General features: G+C 38.9%; 2 protein-coding genes across 2 annotated transcripts; both read right to left on the reverse strand.

Annotated features, from left to right (window-relative positions):
- Window positions 1–53: 53 nt before the first annotated feature.
- On the reverse strand, window positions 54–2,018 carry LOC112196322 (polyubiquitin 11). The gene is made up of 2 exons (XM_024336641.2): window positions 1,906–2,018; window positions 54–1,062 (listed from the first exon to the last, which is right to left on the reverse strand). Exons 1-2 carry the CDS (start codon window positions 1,975–1,977, stop codon window positions 196–198), a joined length of 939 nt encoding a protein of 312 aa, XP_024192409.1. The 5' UTR covers window positions 1,978–2,018; the 3' UTR covers window positions 54–195.
- A 1,189-nt stretch (window positions 2,019–3,207) lies between these two features.
- LOC112196003 (kinesin-like protein KIN-10A) lies at window positions 3,208–8,147 on the reverse strand. The gene is made up of 6 exons (XM_024336254.2): window positions 7,144–8,147; window positions 6,047–6,202; window positions 5,848–5,955; window positions 5,639–5,749; window positions 4,051–5,550; window positions 3,208–3,616 (listed from the first exon to the last, which is right to left on the reverse strand). Exons 1-6 carry the CDS (start codon window positions 7,771–7,773, stop codon window positions 3,338–3,340), a joined length of 2,784 nt encoding a protein of 927 aa, XP_024192022.1. The 5' UTR covers window positions 7,774–8,147; the 3' UTR covers window positions 3,208–3,337.
- Between the last annotated feature and the right edge of the window lie 10,445 nt (window positions 8,148–18,592).

Consider the following 18,592-nt stretch of genomic DNA (forward strand, 5'->3'; position numbering starts at 1 on the left):
ATCACCTCTTCTCTAGCCAAAAGATTCTAGTCTGGTCCAACACATAAATCAGATCTTAAAATAGAGGAACTCAATTGCAAAAGTAAATCTATTGTGTTTTGCACACAGACTTTGTTCTATACAGAAATTTACAAGTGCTACATCTTTATCAAACCCAAAAGAGCAGGAATTCATCATAATTTGTTTCACCAAGCCTTATACCATGTAGAGAGTCGACTGTTTCTGAATGTTGTAACTTGCAAGAGAGCATTTATCTTCAAGGCGTTTTCCAGAAAATACAATACGCTGACGAATAACTGGCACTCTAACCTTACAAAATATCTTCTCCTTCACCTCTCTTACAGTATTTGATCGTGTCACATCAAGTGTAATGGTTTTTCCACTCCATGTCTTGACAAATATCTGAATCCCAGAAGGCTTCACCTCTAGAGTGGAATTTTCTTTAATGTTGTAGAAAGCCAAGGTCTTGAAATCTTGCAGCTCATTTCCTTCATAAAACAAACTATAATGAACAACAGAACATCCTATAAAGCTCTCAACAATCTGCTTGACATCGCTGACAGTGTACAAGACCTTAACTTCAAATTCCACAATCTTCCCACCTGGTGTTTTCACAAAAACTGACATCACATCTCTTGGATTAAAAATAATATGAAGAGTTGACTCATTCTTCATACGAAGTGAGGCCAGTGTCATGTCCTCCTCAAGGAACTTTCCATCATAGACGAGTGTGTATTGGTCGGGTTGAATCTTCTCCTTAGCCTGAATCATTGCTTTCACTTTTTGGATGGTATCTTCTGCTTTTCCCTCAATCTCAATGGTACTAGATGGTAGTTTGACAAATAATTTCATTCCCACAATATTCTTGAAAACAAGATCAACAGCGCACTCAAGAAATCCACAGTCAACTACCCTTTGGAAGTCCAAGAGAGGCTGACCAGCCAAGAAGAACTCCAGATGATTCTCAGGAAATCCATACTTGTTACATAACATTGTCTTGAGATCTTTTATGGTTGCAGAGCTCTTGAGCTTAAAGACTGTTCCTATAATGTTCAAGGACATCTGCAACACGAGAAAACCTTGTGTAAACTGAAAACCATGTTAATTCAACCAATTATACTCATGGAAGTAATTTGTTAATAGAAAAAACACACAAATAGGGTTTGGGTATTCACACTCCACTTGGATCACTACACCCCATAATTGATTATTTACTATATGTATTTCTGTTTTGCCCTCTCCTCTTCTCTCTACACCCATGATTGATTGAGAAAGGTGTCTTTGGGATAGGTGACGAAGTGAAGCAATGGTGTGGTGAAGATTGTTGGATGGATGCAGAGGCCTAGGCGGTGTAAAGGTCAGATGATACAAAAAGAAATGTGTAAACTGGGACATCAGGTGTTGAAGATGATGGAGGTCCAGGTTGTTTGAAAATGATTCGTTAGCATTCTGGTTTCATTTTGAAGCACAAACCAGAAAGTTTTCTAAATTACTCAGTAGAGTCATTTCCAACTTGACATACAACATAAATACACATAATAATACCATTTGACATTGACCATGTTTTACAAAACCTGTATCTTGTGAACTATTCGCTATATCTGCACGGCTCCATATATGAAGAAATACCAATAGGCTTGGATGGGGTGTCGACAGAAGATGAAAGGGAAAAATATGAATATACACTCAAGAAAAAATTAATTATGAATATATATACTTCTGTAGGAAAGTAATGGATCGTCAAACGATTACAATTTACAGTATGCAGATCTTGGTCAATTTCTACCCTGAATGTGTTTTGCTCACCAATCACTGATATGAAATACTAAAACAAACAGAAAATCAAATATGATAAAATAGAATACGACCAAACACCCAAAAAAAAAAAAGATCAGAAATATGTACCTCTTCATCTTGGGTGGAACTCGACTGGAATTTTCGAGCAATCCGACTACCGCTAGTGCTGCTGCCCTTCATAGCTGTTAAACCCTAACCCCCTCAATTTTTTTTTTTTCCCTGGCTAATAGTTAAACCAGGTGAGAACTGAGAACTATAAATATATATAGATTTGTAATCCGGGTAGAATTTAAAATGGCTCTGCGGGCCCTCTTGTCTATATATCTACTTGTATTTTATCAACCACAAATTCATAATATTTTGATATATTGCTTTTACGTAACGATATCTTTACCCAAGAAGGACATATATATATATATATAATATATACAGATCCTATCCAGAGCGAGGCATCGCTTTGAAATTTCAGAGCGAGGTTAGGGTTTAGGGTCACTTTTCGGTCGCATATCCACATCGTACTAATGTATATATATATATATATATATATATATATATATATATTTTGGACGAGAGTGAAACTCCTCACTCCTGATTTCAGTGAGATTTGAATCCATGACCTCCACAATGTTAATTAGGTTAGCTAACCAACAGGTCACGGCTCACCGACATGTACTCTACCAATTTGTATTAGCGCTTTTTATATATAATGAAATTTGCACTTTAGAAATACGAGTCCTTCATTTTGTTTGAAGACCCTAATTGGCTCTTAATAAAGAATATTGGTCAACATTTTTGAACAACTTCTTATTCTCGGGATATAGACATTTCATCATTCATCGTATTTCGTTTCCTTTTTTATTGATCAATGATGAGCATAAGGAGCTACAGTTTGAGCTCCCACTTTTAAACCAAGAAAGAATTAATATGAAGATGAATATATACCGTATTTGCTAATTGGAAAAGGCTAGAAAACCTTGGCCCTATGGGTAAAGGCAAATATTCCATGTTTAAAGACAGAAAGGGTAAACCTTCCCAAGGAAGGTAACGAAATGCCTTCCCAAGGAAGGAAGAGTAGAAGAAAGTGAAGAGAAACACAACATGGAATAATAGTGGGATTTGTACGAAAAGCTAGTGGGATTTGTACGAAAAGAAAGACTTTGAATGAGCTCTAAGTTAAGAAGCTGAATAGACTCTGATAATATATCACTCAAATGTTTCTTCACCTGTTCATGCATTTTTCCAAAAGAACTATACCGAAAAGATAACAAAGTGGAAGTATATTGTGTGATGGATGGCACAAGAGGAATGATAAAGGCATTAAGAGAAAGATGAGGCAGTGCTCTGCTCTGTAAGGCTGATACATACAACTGCTACAATCCCAATGAATAAAATCTACAAAGAAGAATTTAATTGAGGTACAAACATGAGCCACAACCAATAGAAACACATACTTATATATTGTGTTTTCAGTACAAAAGTAGTCACAAAAAGAGTGCACTTCTTACAAGTTTACAACCATCACTACAATCAGAGCTACCCCCTAGCATCTTCTGACTGTAATAAAAGGAGTAGAACCTAAGTTTGGTGCTACTTTTGGTGTTAAGCAAGTTGTTGGGGTGACTGGTAGTCTGTTCTCCAGTGAGCTCAAGGGGAGAGGAGTCAATGGGAGCTGCTGAATTGGGCTACATTGCATTCCCTGTGTTCCCTTCAATGGTCTCAAGCAAGCCAAGTATCCATTGGTTTCACCATTGCAAAGGGGAAGCTTAGTCGTCTGTATTGTTGCTTCCTTCTCCCTTGGTACTGCAGCTCCAGTGGGATCCTGCATATAATACATACAAATATGAATATGCACTCCATATACTGTATTTGAACTTTAAAGTGACCCTGTTAAGACAAAGACAATGATGGTATTCTAAATAGCAAGTACAGAGATGATCATAGCTAGTTCATGTCTCATGTTTCATAGTTTCATAGTTTCATAAAATGACAATGATGCTCAAGTATTCCATGGAACATATTGAATGTATCAGGAATGTTTGTGTTACCATTGATGTGCAACAGATAAGATTTTCTCCCAGTTCATTATAGCAAAAACTTCATGTATGAGCATTGGTTGAATGGAAATAGAACTTATATCAGAATTTAAATCACTTAGCAAATAGATAACTGATGAGTTGTGACCTAGCATGCTGCATGCAGTGTGTATAGTTCAAAATGGGACTAAAACTCATTTAAACTTAGAAGCTGACATACCCCAAGCACGAGAAAGTTGAAAGCTTGATTATCTGCACCAAGATAGATTTCAATAAGCTTTCGCAGGTCAGCAAGGCTTGCATCTTTTACAACCCTAAGAGTTGTAATGAACTTCCCTGGATTTTCTTTAGAGGACTCCCATTTCACATACACTTCACAATCTGCATCAGTGCCATCATTTGACGGGTTGTAGTTCTCCTTAGAAGCCAATGGCGTCTCATTGTTTTTGTGTACATCTAGTTCTGTCAGTTTCTTTTCATTTTCTGATTCGAATGATGCAAGTGGCTTCAGAGTAGGTGCTGGACTTGTGATGTGTTGAGAGAGCTCTCTGTAGTTTCCACAGAGTGTAAATATGTTCCGGATTCTAACAAGCCTATCGTCTGGTCCTCCCTTGCCATCTTCTTCCCCTACATTTCTGCTTGGCTGATTCAATGTTGGTGTGTGCTGATAATCATGAGGTAAAGATACCAAGGAGCCCAGACTATAATTACTTTTGAGGTTAGACCTATCAACCATACACACTCTCTTTTCCTCTATAACTTCTTTCTCCACTTCTTCAACATCCACATTCTCCTTACGTTCTTCCTCTTCCATTTCTTCTTCCTCAAAAACAGTGCTGAGGCATACCCTGTCAGCATATTTTGCTGCAAAGGAATCATTATTCTCTGTAGCAATGGCATTTAATTGAGGCTGATTCACAAATCCTTGGACACTATTGCTGTCAGATTGATAAGCCCCAGTTACCCCGCAGTTCACACCTACATATTTCACCACACTAGCAAAAGGTTCTTGATCATCCATGTCCAAATCCATGGACTTCACCATATCCATTGACTTCATCATCCCAGCCCCATCACTGGAATAGATCCCCATCAACCTTTTGGCAAACTGGATTCCATCATTGTCCTTTCTCCCACTCTCCACGCCATTTCCATCACTTGAGCGGCATAGCTCAAACTCAATTTCCTCCAACCGCTTCCTCAACATTTCAACTTCTTGTTGCTGTTGCAATATCCTTTCTTCCATTCTCCTCCTCTCCAATTCAACAAACTCATTGGCCATTCTCTGGCACTCCTCCAACTTCTTTTCCAATTCCTGTTTCAGAGTCTGGGCTACTTCATTCACCTTCAAGTTGATTTCTTCCTCTTTTGCTCCAGATCCCTTCCCTTCCATTGACTGAAGTTTAGCTCTCAATGCAGCAACCTCTTCTTCTTTCTTTAGTAGCTGCTTATGAGCTTCACTTCGCTCCTTTTCTTTCAGCTTGTTCTCCTTTTGTAGTTTCAGGATAAATTCATCCATGGCGGCAATCCTCGATCCTAAAATGACTGCAGATGAATCTTCAGTCCCAGCTTTATCCTTAATTGGCGTATGAGGACCACGGACTATACATTTTGCTTTTGCACCATATTCAAGGGTGGAGATTGTCTTGTGTATCTCCTTGGGATCTGGGCTTGCACACAGAACCATTAAAATTTTTGTCTTGTCATCCTCAAAAGAGTCCTGTACAGGAAGAACAAAAAACACCTAAATAAAAATTGGAACAACCATTTTTAATCATCAGCTGACTATGGCAGGAACGAAGCTTTACCTGTAGAAGCATGGTAAGCTTGCTGTCTCTGAAGGGCACATGTGAATCACCATTTGCAATGGATTCAACCACTCTTTTTAGTGCTATGTTTCCTTGGTTGATCTTTCCAGTCTGTGGATCCAATGAAAAGCACACATCAACATAAGTTACAATCCCAGTATAACTTTTCATAAAATTGGCAGTATAAAGTAAATCCATCAAGAGATTACCTGCATTTTTGCCTCAACGCCAATTTGTCCAGCTTGCTCAATATTTTCAGAACCAGCCATGTCAACAAGCATCAAGCGCCCACCCACTGTTGGGACATCAAGAATTATCTGTAGAAATTTTAAGCAGATTACACATCCAACTGGTGACAAGACTTAGCAGAGAACTATCATATACATGAAAAGTCTAAAAAAATTATACCATGCAATGGCTCCGAGAACTTCTTTCATTGCAAAGGGTACTCTTAACAATCCTTCGCTTCTCCACTTTCTGAATCTCTTTCGAAATTTTTCCAGCTTCATTTCCAGAAATGTAGGTTGCGTTCTTTGCCTTCTTTCCCATTACTTCAAGTCTAACCTGCATATACAAAGTAATCCAGAAAGTTGCAACAAAATTAGGGTTCTCCACATACAATGTGGTAAAGACTGTAGTCATACCTCCTAAACTGTATAGTCATACTATTACCAGAGCAAAATTAGTAACCTTTATCATCATACTAAACCCTAATCCTAAAAATTTAAAATACGTGAAACTCTGCTAAAGACTGCAGTCATACCACCTAAACTGTATAGTCGTACTATTACCACAGCAAAATTAGTAACCTTTATCATCAAAAGAGATGTATCCTAAAAATTTAAAATACGCGAAACTCTCAAAATTTGATGTATAGAAACCCATTGTTTGCTCAAGGTGATGCTAAAACCTTTATCATCATACTAAACCCTAATCCTAAAAATTTAAAATACGTGAAACTCTGGTAAAGACTGCAGTCATACCACCTAAACTGTATAGTCATACTATTACCACAGCAAAATTAGTAACCTTTATCATCAAAAGAGATGTATCCTAAAAATTTAAAATACGCGAAACTCTCAAAATTTGATGTATGGAAACCCATTGTTTGCTCAAGGTGGAGCTCAATCTCACATAAATAATGCTAACCATGTTAAGAATAATGCATATATATCCACTGTTAAGCTGAGCTAACACAAGTACACAACCAATACCTACTTACACAGAAAACCCATCTCCAAATCCATACACACTGTTCCAACACAAACACCATTTCACAGAAAACCCATAAACAATCAACAATTCAAGACACAAACAGCGACCCAGAACATGAAACCATCCTAAACCCCAGAACACAAAACCATCCAAAACAAACAGAGACCCAGAACAGTTCTAAACCCCCAAACCACATTACACAACCAACACCTCCAAACCCAAACTTACACCCTTAACCAAAAACCCATAAAAAAATCAAACCTTTAGATAGACCCAGAACACAAAATTACCTTAGAATTGGAGCCATTCCCTCTAGGCCATCCAAACCCAAACCCACCACCACCATTACTAGACAACAGATCATAAATCTCCTCATTATAAATCTCCAAAACCGTGACCTGCACAAACGTCCCCACACAATCTTCTCCATCACCCAAAATATCCTTCAACGACCTATACACAATCCCTGGTTGCTTACAGCACCCAAACATGGTGTGACTCTTCCCAGACCCAGTTGGGCCATACATCATAATAGTACATTTCTCCCCCATTTTCACACTATCAATCCTCGACTGCACGAATTTGCTGTAGAAGGCTCCAAGATCGTCGCTTTCGGACTCCGAAACCCCATCTAGGGTGAAATCCCGGTACCCGAAATCGGCCCGGACCCGAATGCTCTGTTTTTGTGGGTTGATTTGGAGGACCTGGGCGGGTGGTTGTGGGTCTTTGGATTCTGGGTAGTCTCGGATCCGGGCGAGGACTTCGACGGGGTGCTCGGCCGGAGATTCTCTTAGGGTTGAGGTGGGGTTGGGGGAAGGGTGGGGTTTCAAGAACTGGAGGCGGTGGCGGGATTGTGGGGTTTTGGTTAGGGTTTGGTGGTGGGTGTGATTGGATTTGGAGGAAGAAGGGGTCGGAGCCATTAAAGATTGAAGCTTTAGGGTTTGATTTGCAGAGTGAGAAGTGAAATTGGGGATTTTGAAGAGAGAGAGAGAGGGGTGTGGAATTTGGGAAGGGTTTCTTGGAAAGGAATGGAATTTGAAAATGAGGGGATTTGGGGATTTCTGAAGCGTCTTTGAAACAAAAATATAGCCGTTACGATTTATAACGACTAGTTTCTATGTGGGATCTGTGTTGGGATCGTGGGTCAACTCGGTCCCAGTTTGGGTCAACTCGGTCACTAGCCTTTCAAAAACCATCATATCTAAGAGTGTCTTGCTATTTGAAGTCGGTAGAGATTTTGGTGATGTACCACGGGAAAGAATAGAAGAAGCATTGGACTCCTTCATGCATGCTCTACTTGGCTCGAGGGGGATATAGCTCGGTTGATAGAATTTTCTCTCTTAATTGGGTCGTTGCGGTTATGGGTTGGATGTCTAATTGTCCAGGCAGTATTGATAGTATCTTGTACCTAAACCAGTGGCGCACTTTTTTCAAGTAATGGGAAAGAGAACAGAAACATGTCAGTGAGAGACTTTAGTGAGGCAAAGATGGGTTGTCAAGAACGTAGAGGAAGTAGGACACACAGTTGGTCAGATCTAGTATGGATCGTACATAGATGGTAGTTGGAGTCGGCGTCTCGTTTGGTGGTGATAGGTTGGTTTTACACTGGATCAGTTTGGCTCTGGTTTCGTGAGGGTTGTTGGGGCACTTGGCCTAAAGTAGCACTTTCCAATTTAGGTTTACAAGTGTGGTATTCCACTTGGATAAAGGTGTTGGCTCCGCCTTGGGTGACCTACTTACCATAATTGTGTATGGCTTTGATGACAAGTGATATTTTGTGTTAATTGGTTTGTTGAAGGTATTATCGACAAAAAAAATTTATTATTTTTATAATATAATGAAAAGTATATGTACATTATATGCAACGCAACAATATAATTACCACCAGTTCAAAATAAATAAATAAATAAATTTCTCTTTTTTGTCGACCATTCTAGATTTATTAATTTAACTTTTGGAATAGAACATCTTTTGAGCATGTTCAACAATGAAAACTATTTTAAGTTAAAATAACCTTTTTTTTTATCAAATAAGAACTTCATTAATAATGAACTGCTTACAACGAGTTTTAGGCGACATCTCTTACTCAGAAATGGCTACTAGACTTCACACTGGAACTCTATAATGACTGACTCTAAACTTGCACTACAACTGTATGGCGAAGACAATAAGCGTAGGAGCAGTGAATCCCTGACATCTCACCTCTCATCCAGCCAGTAAGAACTCTAAGACTAGACAACTCACTTGTGTCGACACTAACTCACCAACCAGAGTCTACCTGACCAGTTTTTGATTGACCAAGCCAACACTCGTTGTGACCTAACCTGGACCAAAAGGATTGCCGGACATTCAAACCTAGGACTAAAGAAAACCCAACACCATCACCACCCTATTGTCAACACCATCAATCCACCATTGCTCCAAATCGCCATCACCTCCAACCCAACCCAGACAGGAACGTCCCACTAGAAGGCCAAGGATGATTGTCTATGCAATTACCAGACATTTTTGCCACCGCTGCTGACCCAACTTCAGAATAGGAACGACCCTCTAGACGGCGAAAGAAAAGATTGTCTCTGGCACACACTTAGTAGCGTCTTATTACCAACAACACACTACCTGCCAAACAAAAACTAAAAGCTTTAAAAAAAAAAAACAAATAGCAGCACCAAATGGACCTAGAAAAGTACCCCAGTCCCAAATACAACCAGGCCCAGGCCTGGCCCACACTCGGCTTAAGGCCCAGACCGCCACCACCTTCAGACCCCGACTACTGTCAACCAAGCATCATCGGCCAAGCATCACCGGCCAAGCCTCGACAGAACACATCCCCCAGCCCACCACCTCCACCTCTATCCTCGCAAGTTAAAATAACTTAGAAAGTGAAACGTAGCAAGAGGTCTAACAATTTTTCTCTAACCATACTAGTTATTTCAAATGTTACAGGGAAAATAAAACATGAGATAGAAACTATTCAAAATTCCTAACTATATAGCTACCCATTTTACCAAGAGTTATATTTAACTTTGCTTTAGCTACTCTGTTGGAGATGTTCTTAGCTTATTTTTTATAGTTCTAATTTGGAACATCTTTATCTATATCTTTTAAATTTTTGTTTGGAACATTTTCGACCTTAATATTTTAGTATTATTTGGAATTGTTGATAATAAGTGATAAAATGCAACAAGTATTGCTAGGATTCTGTGGAATTTGTTCGTTGTTACAATTGTGTGGTTATTAAAAGGTTAAGGGGTGGAAAGCTGGTTTATTAGTGTTCTATACCTCGTTATCAAGGTTTATGGATCTCATCTTTTGTGGTTCCATCCACCTTATGGTGCTTTCAGGTATACTTTCTATTTTGCCCAGTTTAGCTTCAATTCTTTGCTGCTAGCATTATAGGATGTTGAATTCGTACTCTTTGGGGATTAGAAAATCTGTGAGTTGGCTGAATAGTCAAAATGGTGTTGGGATGTTCAATTTTGTTTCAAGGGCTAAATTTTTCCAACACTTTCATCTAATCTTCTTGAATGTCTGTGATGACATTGATGTCTCCATGGTGTTTCCTCTCTTATCTAGTAAAGTTATCTTAGATTTCTTGTCCTAGTAGTTTTGCAATTTTTGTCCTTTAGAAATTTTAGCATACTAGATTACTTAGATCTTCTTCTTTTTACTACATATCTACTTTGGTTTTTGCACATTTGTTGGCATTGCTCAACCCATGTATGTCTGTTAATTCAACACAATTGTTTATTCTCTTTTTCTCCTATATTCTGATTATTTGTGCATTGTCTGCCAGTGGAGCATTGGTTATCTAACTGTGCGTCAATTTTAAAGCAACAGTGACAATATTTTGGAATTTGTAAGACTTCATGGCTACATGTAAACTCTTAATTAACACCTTCTTAGTATGTTTTATATATATAGGGTTATTATCACAAATGGTACCTGAACTTCAATTTTGATCACAACCAGTACCCGAACTTTTCAATTTCATTTTAAATGGTACCTAGAGCCACCTCCGATCACTATTCCGACTAAAAACGGCATAGGAGGCTATCATAGTGATGATTTTGATGATTTCGAGGGTTACGAACATATATAGTAATGATTTTTTAGTAATAGACTTGACTTGAACTTTTTTTTTGTTTTTTGTTTTTTTAGATTTGGCTTTTTTGGCTGGAATAGTGATCGAAGGTGGCCTTAGGTACCATTTAAAATGAAATCGAAAAGTTCAGGTACTGGTTGTGATCAAAATTGAAGTTCAGGTACCATCGATAAAATAAAGAATAAGTTCAGGTACCATATGTGATAATATATATATATATATGTATGTCTGTGTGTGTGTGTGTCATAATATTATTATCCCAAGATCAAAGAAAGGTAAATCTCTCTTTTTTCTTGACAATTTCAGCTTTATTAATTTAATTTTTGGTATAGAGCATATTTTGAGCATCTTCAACAAAGTAAACTATATTTTAAGGTAAAATTATTGAGACTGTGTTTGGTAGTGCTTTTTTGCTATAAAAGCACTTGTTTTTAACATATTAGATAGACTTGGTGTTTGGTAAAACTATAAAAAGGTATAGTATAATATATACATTTTCATCTAATCTTCTTGCAGGTCTGGGATGACATTGATGTCTCCATGTTGTTTCCTCTCTTATTTGGTAAAGTTGTCTCAGATTTCTTGTCCTAGCTAGTAGGTTTGCATTTTCAATTCTTTAGAAATTTTAGCATACCAGATTACTTAGATCTTCTTCTTCTTATTATATATCTACTTTGGTTTTTGCACATTTGCTGGCATTGCTCGACTCACGTATGTCCCTTAATTCAATACTACCGGTTAATCTTTTATTTGCCACACGAGCTCCATGTCACCCAATATAAGTTGTTCGCGTGTTTAGCTTAGAAGTTAGCCGCACGTGCGGGGGCGTGTTGAGAATATAGATCCCACATGGAAAAATGGGGACCTTGCTTATGGGTTTATAAAAGTTTGAGCCACTTCATCTATTGCCAATTGGTTTTAGATGTGAAACCTAAATTACTTTATCAGATGGTGGTCTTGGTTGTTCACTTTGGTGAAATCTGACTAAGCACCCAACACCCTTGGGTTTGAAGGGTCAGCCACCCAATAAGGATGGGTAGCACAAGAAAAATCAAATTTGAGAAGGAGTGATACCAACAGCCGCCATGCCATAAAGAGTGAAGTAGGTGAATGTGAGGAACATGAACAGAACACACACACACACACACATATATATATAGTGTGTGTGTGTGTGTGTAACCCCAATCACCAGGAGTAAAAGATTTATTGTATTTAGAAAAATACACACACACTATATGTAACAATACAATCTCATTTTTGTCGACAATTCCAGCTTTATTAATTTAACTTTTGGTATATAGCATATTTTGAGCATCTTCAACAATGTAAACTATATTAACTTAAAAAATTACTAAAAAATTGAAATATAGCTATAGGTTTAACAATTTTTCTCTAGCAATACTTGTTATTTCAAATGTTTTATCAACTCATAAATTTCCATATGGATAAAGGGAAAAGAAAATAGGAGATAGGTTAGAGCATCTTTAGCAATGCTAGCCATTTTTTAGTCAAATTTTAGCCAAATCAACTAAAAAATTATTTTAGCCAAAGTAACTAAAAAATTATTTTAGCCGCCACTTTAGAAATACGCCTGAATCATTTTTTTTCTATTTTAATTTGAAGACAGATTAGACTAGGTCTGAATTAGGTGTATCGTATTAACTACAGTGTAGGCACATGAGTTTTTCTAAAAAATAAAACAAAAGAATAGATTCCTATTTTTGCATAGAAGCCAAGTTTTAAAGATGGACTAAATACTGTTTACAAGGTCTCGACGTTTCAGTCTCTCACTTTTCAATCTCATCCAGATACTCCCTAAACTCTCTAATTTCACACAATAAGTCCTTGTCGTCAACGCTTTGTCAAAAACGCTGTTATCTTGCTGACGTGACATCTCTTTCATGCTAAAATGTCTATTTTACCCTTACTGACTTTTTTTTATAACTCTCTCTCTCTCTCTCTCTCTTCTTTTTACCTCTTCTTCTTCTTGTTCTTCCAGCTCTGTTTATCTCCATCTTCTTCTTCTTGCACAATATATTGATCATAGTATTAAATGTCAACAAACTTGGCTTAACCTCACTAAGTATCTCATTATACACATTTTGAGCTTCACTAAGTCACTAACCATCTTAAACTTGCATGTGTTCAATTTCGCTTCTTTTTTTCGTGGATTGCTTCAATTTCAGAGCTTTAGCTGGGTCCAATTGTGTTTTCGTTTTGATTTCCCCTTGGGGTTGCAATTCGTTGGGTTGATTCACTCATATTCATATTCTCGTTTTTTTATTTATTTTACTAATGTTTGTTTAGATCAGCTGTTGCCATTTAGCAGAGTTCCATTGCTGTCCTTCTTTAGTTTTGGTGTTGATTTGATTGAGTTCTGTTAGTGCGGTTGAATTGGGTTCAAAATGCTCTGTTAAGTCTGTTTTGCTATTGTTTTCCTTTGAGAGTTAGCCCAGCCAGGTTTTCATTGACCTTAAGCTAAATATCTTAGTCTTGTTAGTAGCTTCGGTGATCTTCTCCTAATATTTGTGGGTAACTTGATGCACTGCTGTTTCTTTCTTTGTTGGATATGGACTCCAAATACAAACAGTGTTTGTATTGATATGAAATCCATGTTTTTGATATAAAACCTCGAGTCTTTGTTAGATTTATATGTAAAATAATAACGTGAGAATTTCATTCCATTTTGGGACTAGGAAAAGAAAATGTGCCTGGTTTTGATTCCTGGTTGCACCATGGAGGCCCTTCACCTTAGCTCAGTCAGTCCCCTATTCTCCCACCAAAATGATTTAAATCATTCCCTCCCGGGACCCAAAAGATTAGCACACGCCGTCCCAACAATCCATTGTTCATCACTGCCACATTGTCCCGACCAGCAACTGAGATTTCCGCTGCATCAAGCCTGCCTCACCTCCTGACTCCGTCATCGCCTCCCAATCGGGTCTCTACTAGTTCGTTACAGTATGAACAAGGTTTCCTTGGGGCAGTACCTGACCGTACAGTTGCAAATGGAAACAACTACATCGTTGACGCTCTAGGATCTTTGACAAACATATTGAAGTCAAAAGTGTATGACGTGGCAATTGAATCAACCTTGGAGCTGGCAACCAAGCTATCCGAGCGGTTCGGAGTGAACGTTTGGCTCAAAAGGGAAGATTTGCAGCCGGTGTTTTCGTTCAAGCTTCGTGGAGCTTATAATATGATGGCTAAGATTCCAAGGGAACAATTGGACAGAGGGGTTATATGCTCGTCGGCTGGGAACCATGCGCAAGGAGTTGCATTGTCCGCCAAGAAATTGGGTCGCAATGCAGTCATTGCAATGCCTGTAACTACACCAGAAATTAAGTGGCAATCTGTTGAGAGATTGGGAGCCACAGTTGTACTTATCGGTGATACCTACGATGAGGCTCAAGCTTATGCTAATTGCTAAGAAGCGAGCTAAGGAGGAGGGACGTGTAGAATCGCTGTAAATCTGTATGTAATTAGGATTTTATTTAATTAGGATATCCTGTAATTATGGAAAGATTGTTTCCTATTACAGTTAGACTACTCCTTTGTACTTGTATATATACCCTCATTGTGGGATGAATAGAATTATCGAATTAACCTTGAATTGAAGTATTCTTTTCTACTTGGTATCAGAGCAGGTTCAATCCTTTGAACTTGCCTGCATCCTTTGAATCCTGAATCCTGAATCCTGAATCTTGAATCCTGAATCCTGAATCCTGAATCCCAAAGCACACCACAAACCGCTGCGTACCACCACCATTAAAATCAAGCCATCCCTGAATTTTTGAAACCCTAGAAAAACCAAACCTAAAAAAAAAAAACAAACAAATCCCAAATTCCTCAATGGCCGTTCAACGCCGACCAGGTCCTCCTCCAGGCTTCTCAGGTCCTTCTCCACGCCGTCCTCATGACAAACCAAACCCATACGCAAACAAAAAATGTGTTGTCTGTGGGGAAGTAGGTCATACCAAGGAGCGGTGCTATGAAGTGATTGGCTACCCTGATTGGTGGGATTTCACCAGGAAACCGCGAAAGAATCCGGGCAAGGCGGCTATTGCTACTACAGAGGAAAAGCATCTCGACAATGCCTCCGCTAATGTAGCGCAGTCAGGTATGAAGGGTAAGGCTACTTTGAATAATACATGGATAATTGATACAGGTGCATCTGACCATATGACCAATGACCCAAGTCTTGTGAAAAACCTTAGATGTTCCCCTCAAGACATTGTCTCTACTGCTGATGGTACTCCAACTCCGGTCACCGGAGAAGGTTCTATTGCTTTATCTGATACTTTAACCCTTGAATCTGTCTTAGTTGTTCCATCACTAGCTTATAATCTCTTGTCTGTTGGTCAAGTTATTTTAGCTCTTGCATGTATTGTGACCTTCTATCCGTCTTTCTGTGTGTTTCAAGACATTCTGACTCGGCGGATTCTTGGTTATGGTGTTAGAAGGGGGAAATTATACTATCTGGATTTGACAGAGACTGGAAAGAAACAGAAGCATCTTTTGGGACAAGCTAATCATATCAACGGGGTAGAGAATGCGAAGGAAGCTGTATGGTTATGGCATCGCCGTTTAGGTCATCTATCCTTTCGTTATCTTAAGAAGCTGCAACCTCAATTGTTTTCAGTTGTTAGCGATTTGGATTTCCACTGTGACATCTGCGAACTGGCCAAGAGTCACCGTATTTCATATTCACCAAGTCTTAATAAAAGTCCTGTTCCTTTTATGAAGATTCACTCCGATGTCTGGGGTCCTGCGAAAATTCCTTCTCTTTCTGGAGCTCGGTATTTTGTAACGTTTATTGATGATTGCACTCGCATGACATGGGTGTCAATACTGAAGAATAAGAGTGATGTATTTGGAATGTTTACAGAATTTCACAAAATGGTGGCAACTCAGTATCAACAATCCATCAGAGTGTTTCAGTCTGACAATGGTGGAGAGTTTGTGAATGGCCCTATGATTGAGTTTTGCCGGTCACATGGAATTCGTCATCAAACCTCCAATTCTTATACTCCTCAACAGAATGGTTTAGCAGAACGGAAGAACAGGCAGTTGATGGAAGTTGTTCGTGCTTCCTTGTTTGGTATGAATGTACCTCGATCCTATTGGGGAGAAGCAGTAAAATCAGCAGCATATCTTATCAACCGTACTCCTTCACGGGTGATTGAGTTTCAGAATCCTCATCAGAAGCTTCATACACTTTTGACCATCCCTTCTATGCCTAATTTGGAGCCCCGGGTGTTTGGGTGCACAGCCTATGTTCATATTCCCAAGCCTCAACGCAGCAAGCTTGATCCCCGTGCCCGTAAGTGTATCTTTGTTGGTTATGCTGACTTCCAGAAGGGTTATCGATGTTATGATCCTCTTACTGGCACTATACATGTCTCTCTTGATGTTGCTTTTCGTGAATCCGAGCCTTACTACTCAGGGGGAGCTTCTCAGTCTTCTCTTCAGGGGGAGAGAGGTTGTGAAGGGAATCCTCGTTCTCGTTCTATTATTGATTTTGATGTCTTTGAAGACTTGGAAAATTTGGAGGATAGATTTGAAGGTAGAAATTCGGAAACAGACAATGTGACTGCCGAACAGAGCATTGTAAATTCCGAAATAGACAATGCGACTGCTGAACGAAGTGTTGCGAATTCCGAAACAGAAAATGTGACTGCCGAACAGAATGCGACTGCCGAACGAAGTGTCGCAAATTCTGAAATAGAAATTGTAACTGCCGAACAGAGTGTTGTGAATTCCGAGACGGAAGAGACAACTTTTTTGGATAGTTTGAATCAAAATCAAGACATATCTGAAGCTCACACACAAGATATTTCCCCTTCTGCATCACCAACTGAAGATCCCGGTCAGAATGATCCACCTCAGGTACCCCTAAATTGTAATGAGTCTTTTGGGTTAGAAAGTGTCGAACCTAGGAAATCACAAAGGGTTACCAAGGGAATTCCTAAGAAACAATATGAACCAGATATCAAAGCCAAAGCTAAATACCCTATAGCTAATTTTATGTCTAACCATAGGATTTCTGGGTCACATGCACTTGTTGTTAATCAATTATCTACTGTATCTATTCCTAGTAACGTGCAGGAGGCATTGGCGGATCCAAAATGGACAAAGGCGATGAATGAAGAATTGGAAGCTCTTCAAAAGAATGCAACATGGGAGCTAGTACCTATGCCGGTCGGAAAGAAGACTGTAGGATGTCGTTGGGTATTTACTGTGAAGCTTAATGCAGATGGAACTATTAATAGATACAAGGCAAGGTTGGTTGCCAAAGGATATACACAACGCTATGGGATTGATTATGAGGAGACTTTTGCACCTGTGGCAAAGATTAATACTGTCCGGATTCTAATCTCACTTGCAGCAAACAAAGATTGGCCCTTGCACCAGTTTGATGTGAAGAATGCGTTTCTTAATGGGAATTTGGAAGAAGAAGTGTACATGGATGTGCCCCCAGGTGTTAAGAATTACCTAAGTGACGTTGGCAAGGTGTGTAAATTGAAGAAGTCTTTGTATGGCCTGAAGCAGTCTCCAAGAGCTTGGTTTGGAAGATTTTCAAAGTCCATGAAAGCCTTTGGATACAGACAAAGCAATTCTGACCATACCTTGTTCATCAAGCGCAAGAGTGGTAAGATTACAGCTCTTATTGTGTATGTTGATGACATGATTGTTACAGGCGATGATCCGAAAGAAATAAATGAATTACAAAAGTATTTATCAAAGGAGTTTGAAATGAAGGATCTGGGACAACTGAAATATTTTTTGGGTATTGAAGTTGCAAGGTCTAAGAAGGGGATTTCACTTTCACAGAGGAAATATGTTCTTGATTTACTTGCTGAAACGGGGATGCTGGACTGCAGACCCATCGAGACACCCATTGAGATGAATCACGGACTTGCTATCTATCCTGATCAAGTTCCAACTGATAAAGGGAGGTATCAACGTCTTGTAGGAAGGTTGATTTATCTTTCACATACTAGACCTGATATTGCTTATGCTGTAAGTGTTGTTAGTCAATTTATGCATTGTCCTAGTGAAGAGCATATGGATGCAGTCTTTCGTATTTTGAAGTACTTAAAGATGGCGCCAGGTAAAGGGTTACTGTTTCAGAAAAAAGATGAATTGGAAGTTGTTGGGTACACAGATGCAGATTGGGCTGGTGATAAAACTGACAGACGTTCTACATCTGGATACTTCACTTTTGTTGGAGGGAACCTTGTCACTTGGCGTAGCAAAAAGCAGAAAGTTGTTGCCAGATCAAGTGCAGAAGCTGAGTTCCGAGGTATGGCACACGGAGTCTGTGAAATGTTGTGGATTCGTAATATCTTGAAAGACCTGGGATACAAGCTTAAAAAGCCTATGGATTTGCATTGTGATAATATAGCTGCCATTGAGATTGCACATAATCCAGTTCAGCATGATAGAACAAAGCATGTGGAGGTTGACCGTCATTTTATTAAAGAAAATCTTGACAGAAAGGTTATTCGCTTTCCATTTGTAAACTCAGAGGAGCAATTAGCTGATGTTCTTACTAAAGGAGTGTCTAGGAAGGTATTTGACAGCTCAGTTGACAAGTTGGGCATGATAGATATCTATGCACCAACTTGAGG

The sequence above is a fragment of the Rosa chinensis genome, chromosome 4 (genome assembly GCF_002994745.2).
Source record: "Rosa chinensis cultivar Old Blush chromosome 4, RchiOBHm-V2, whole genome shotgun sequence".
In the NCBI taxonomy this organism is placed as follows: domain Eukaryota; kingdom Viridiplantae; phylum Streptophyta; class Magnoliopsida; order Rosales; family Rosaceae; genus Rosa; species Rosa chinensis.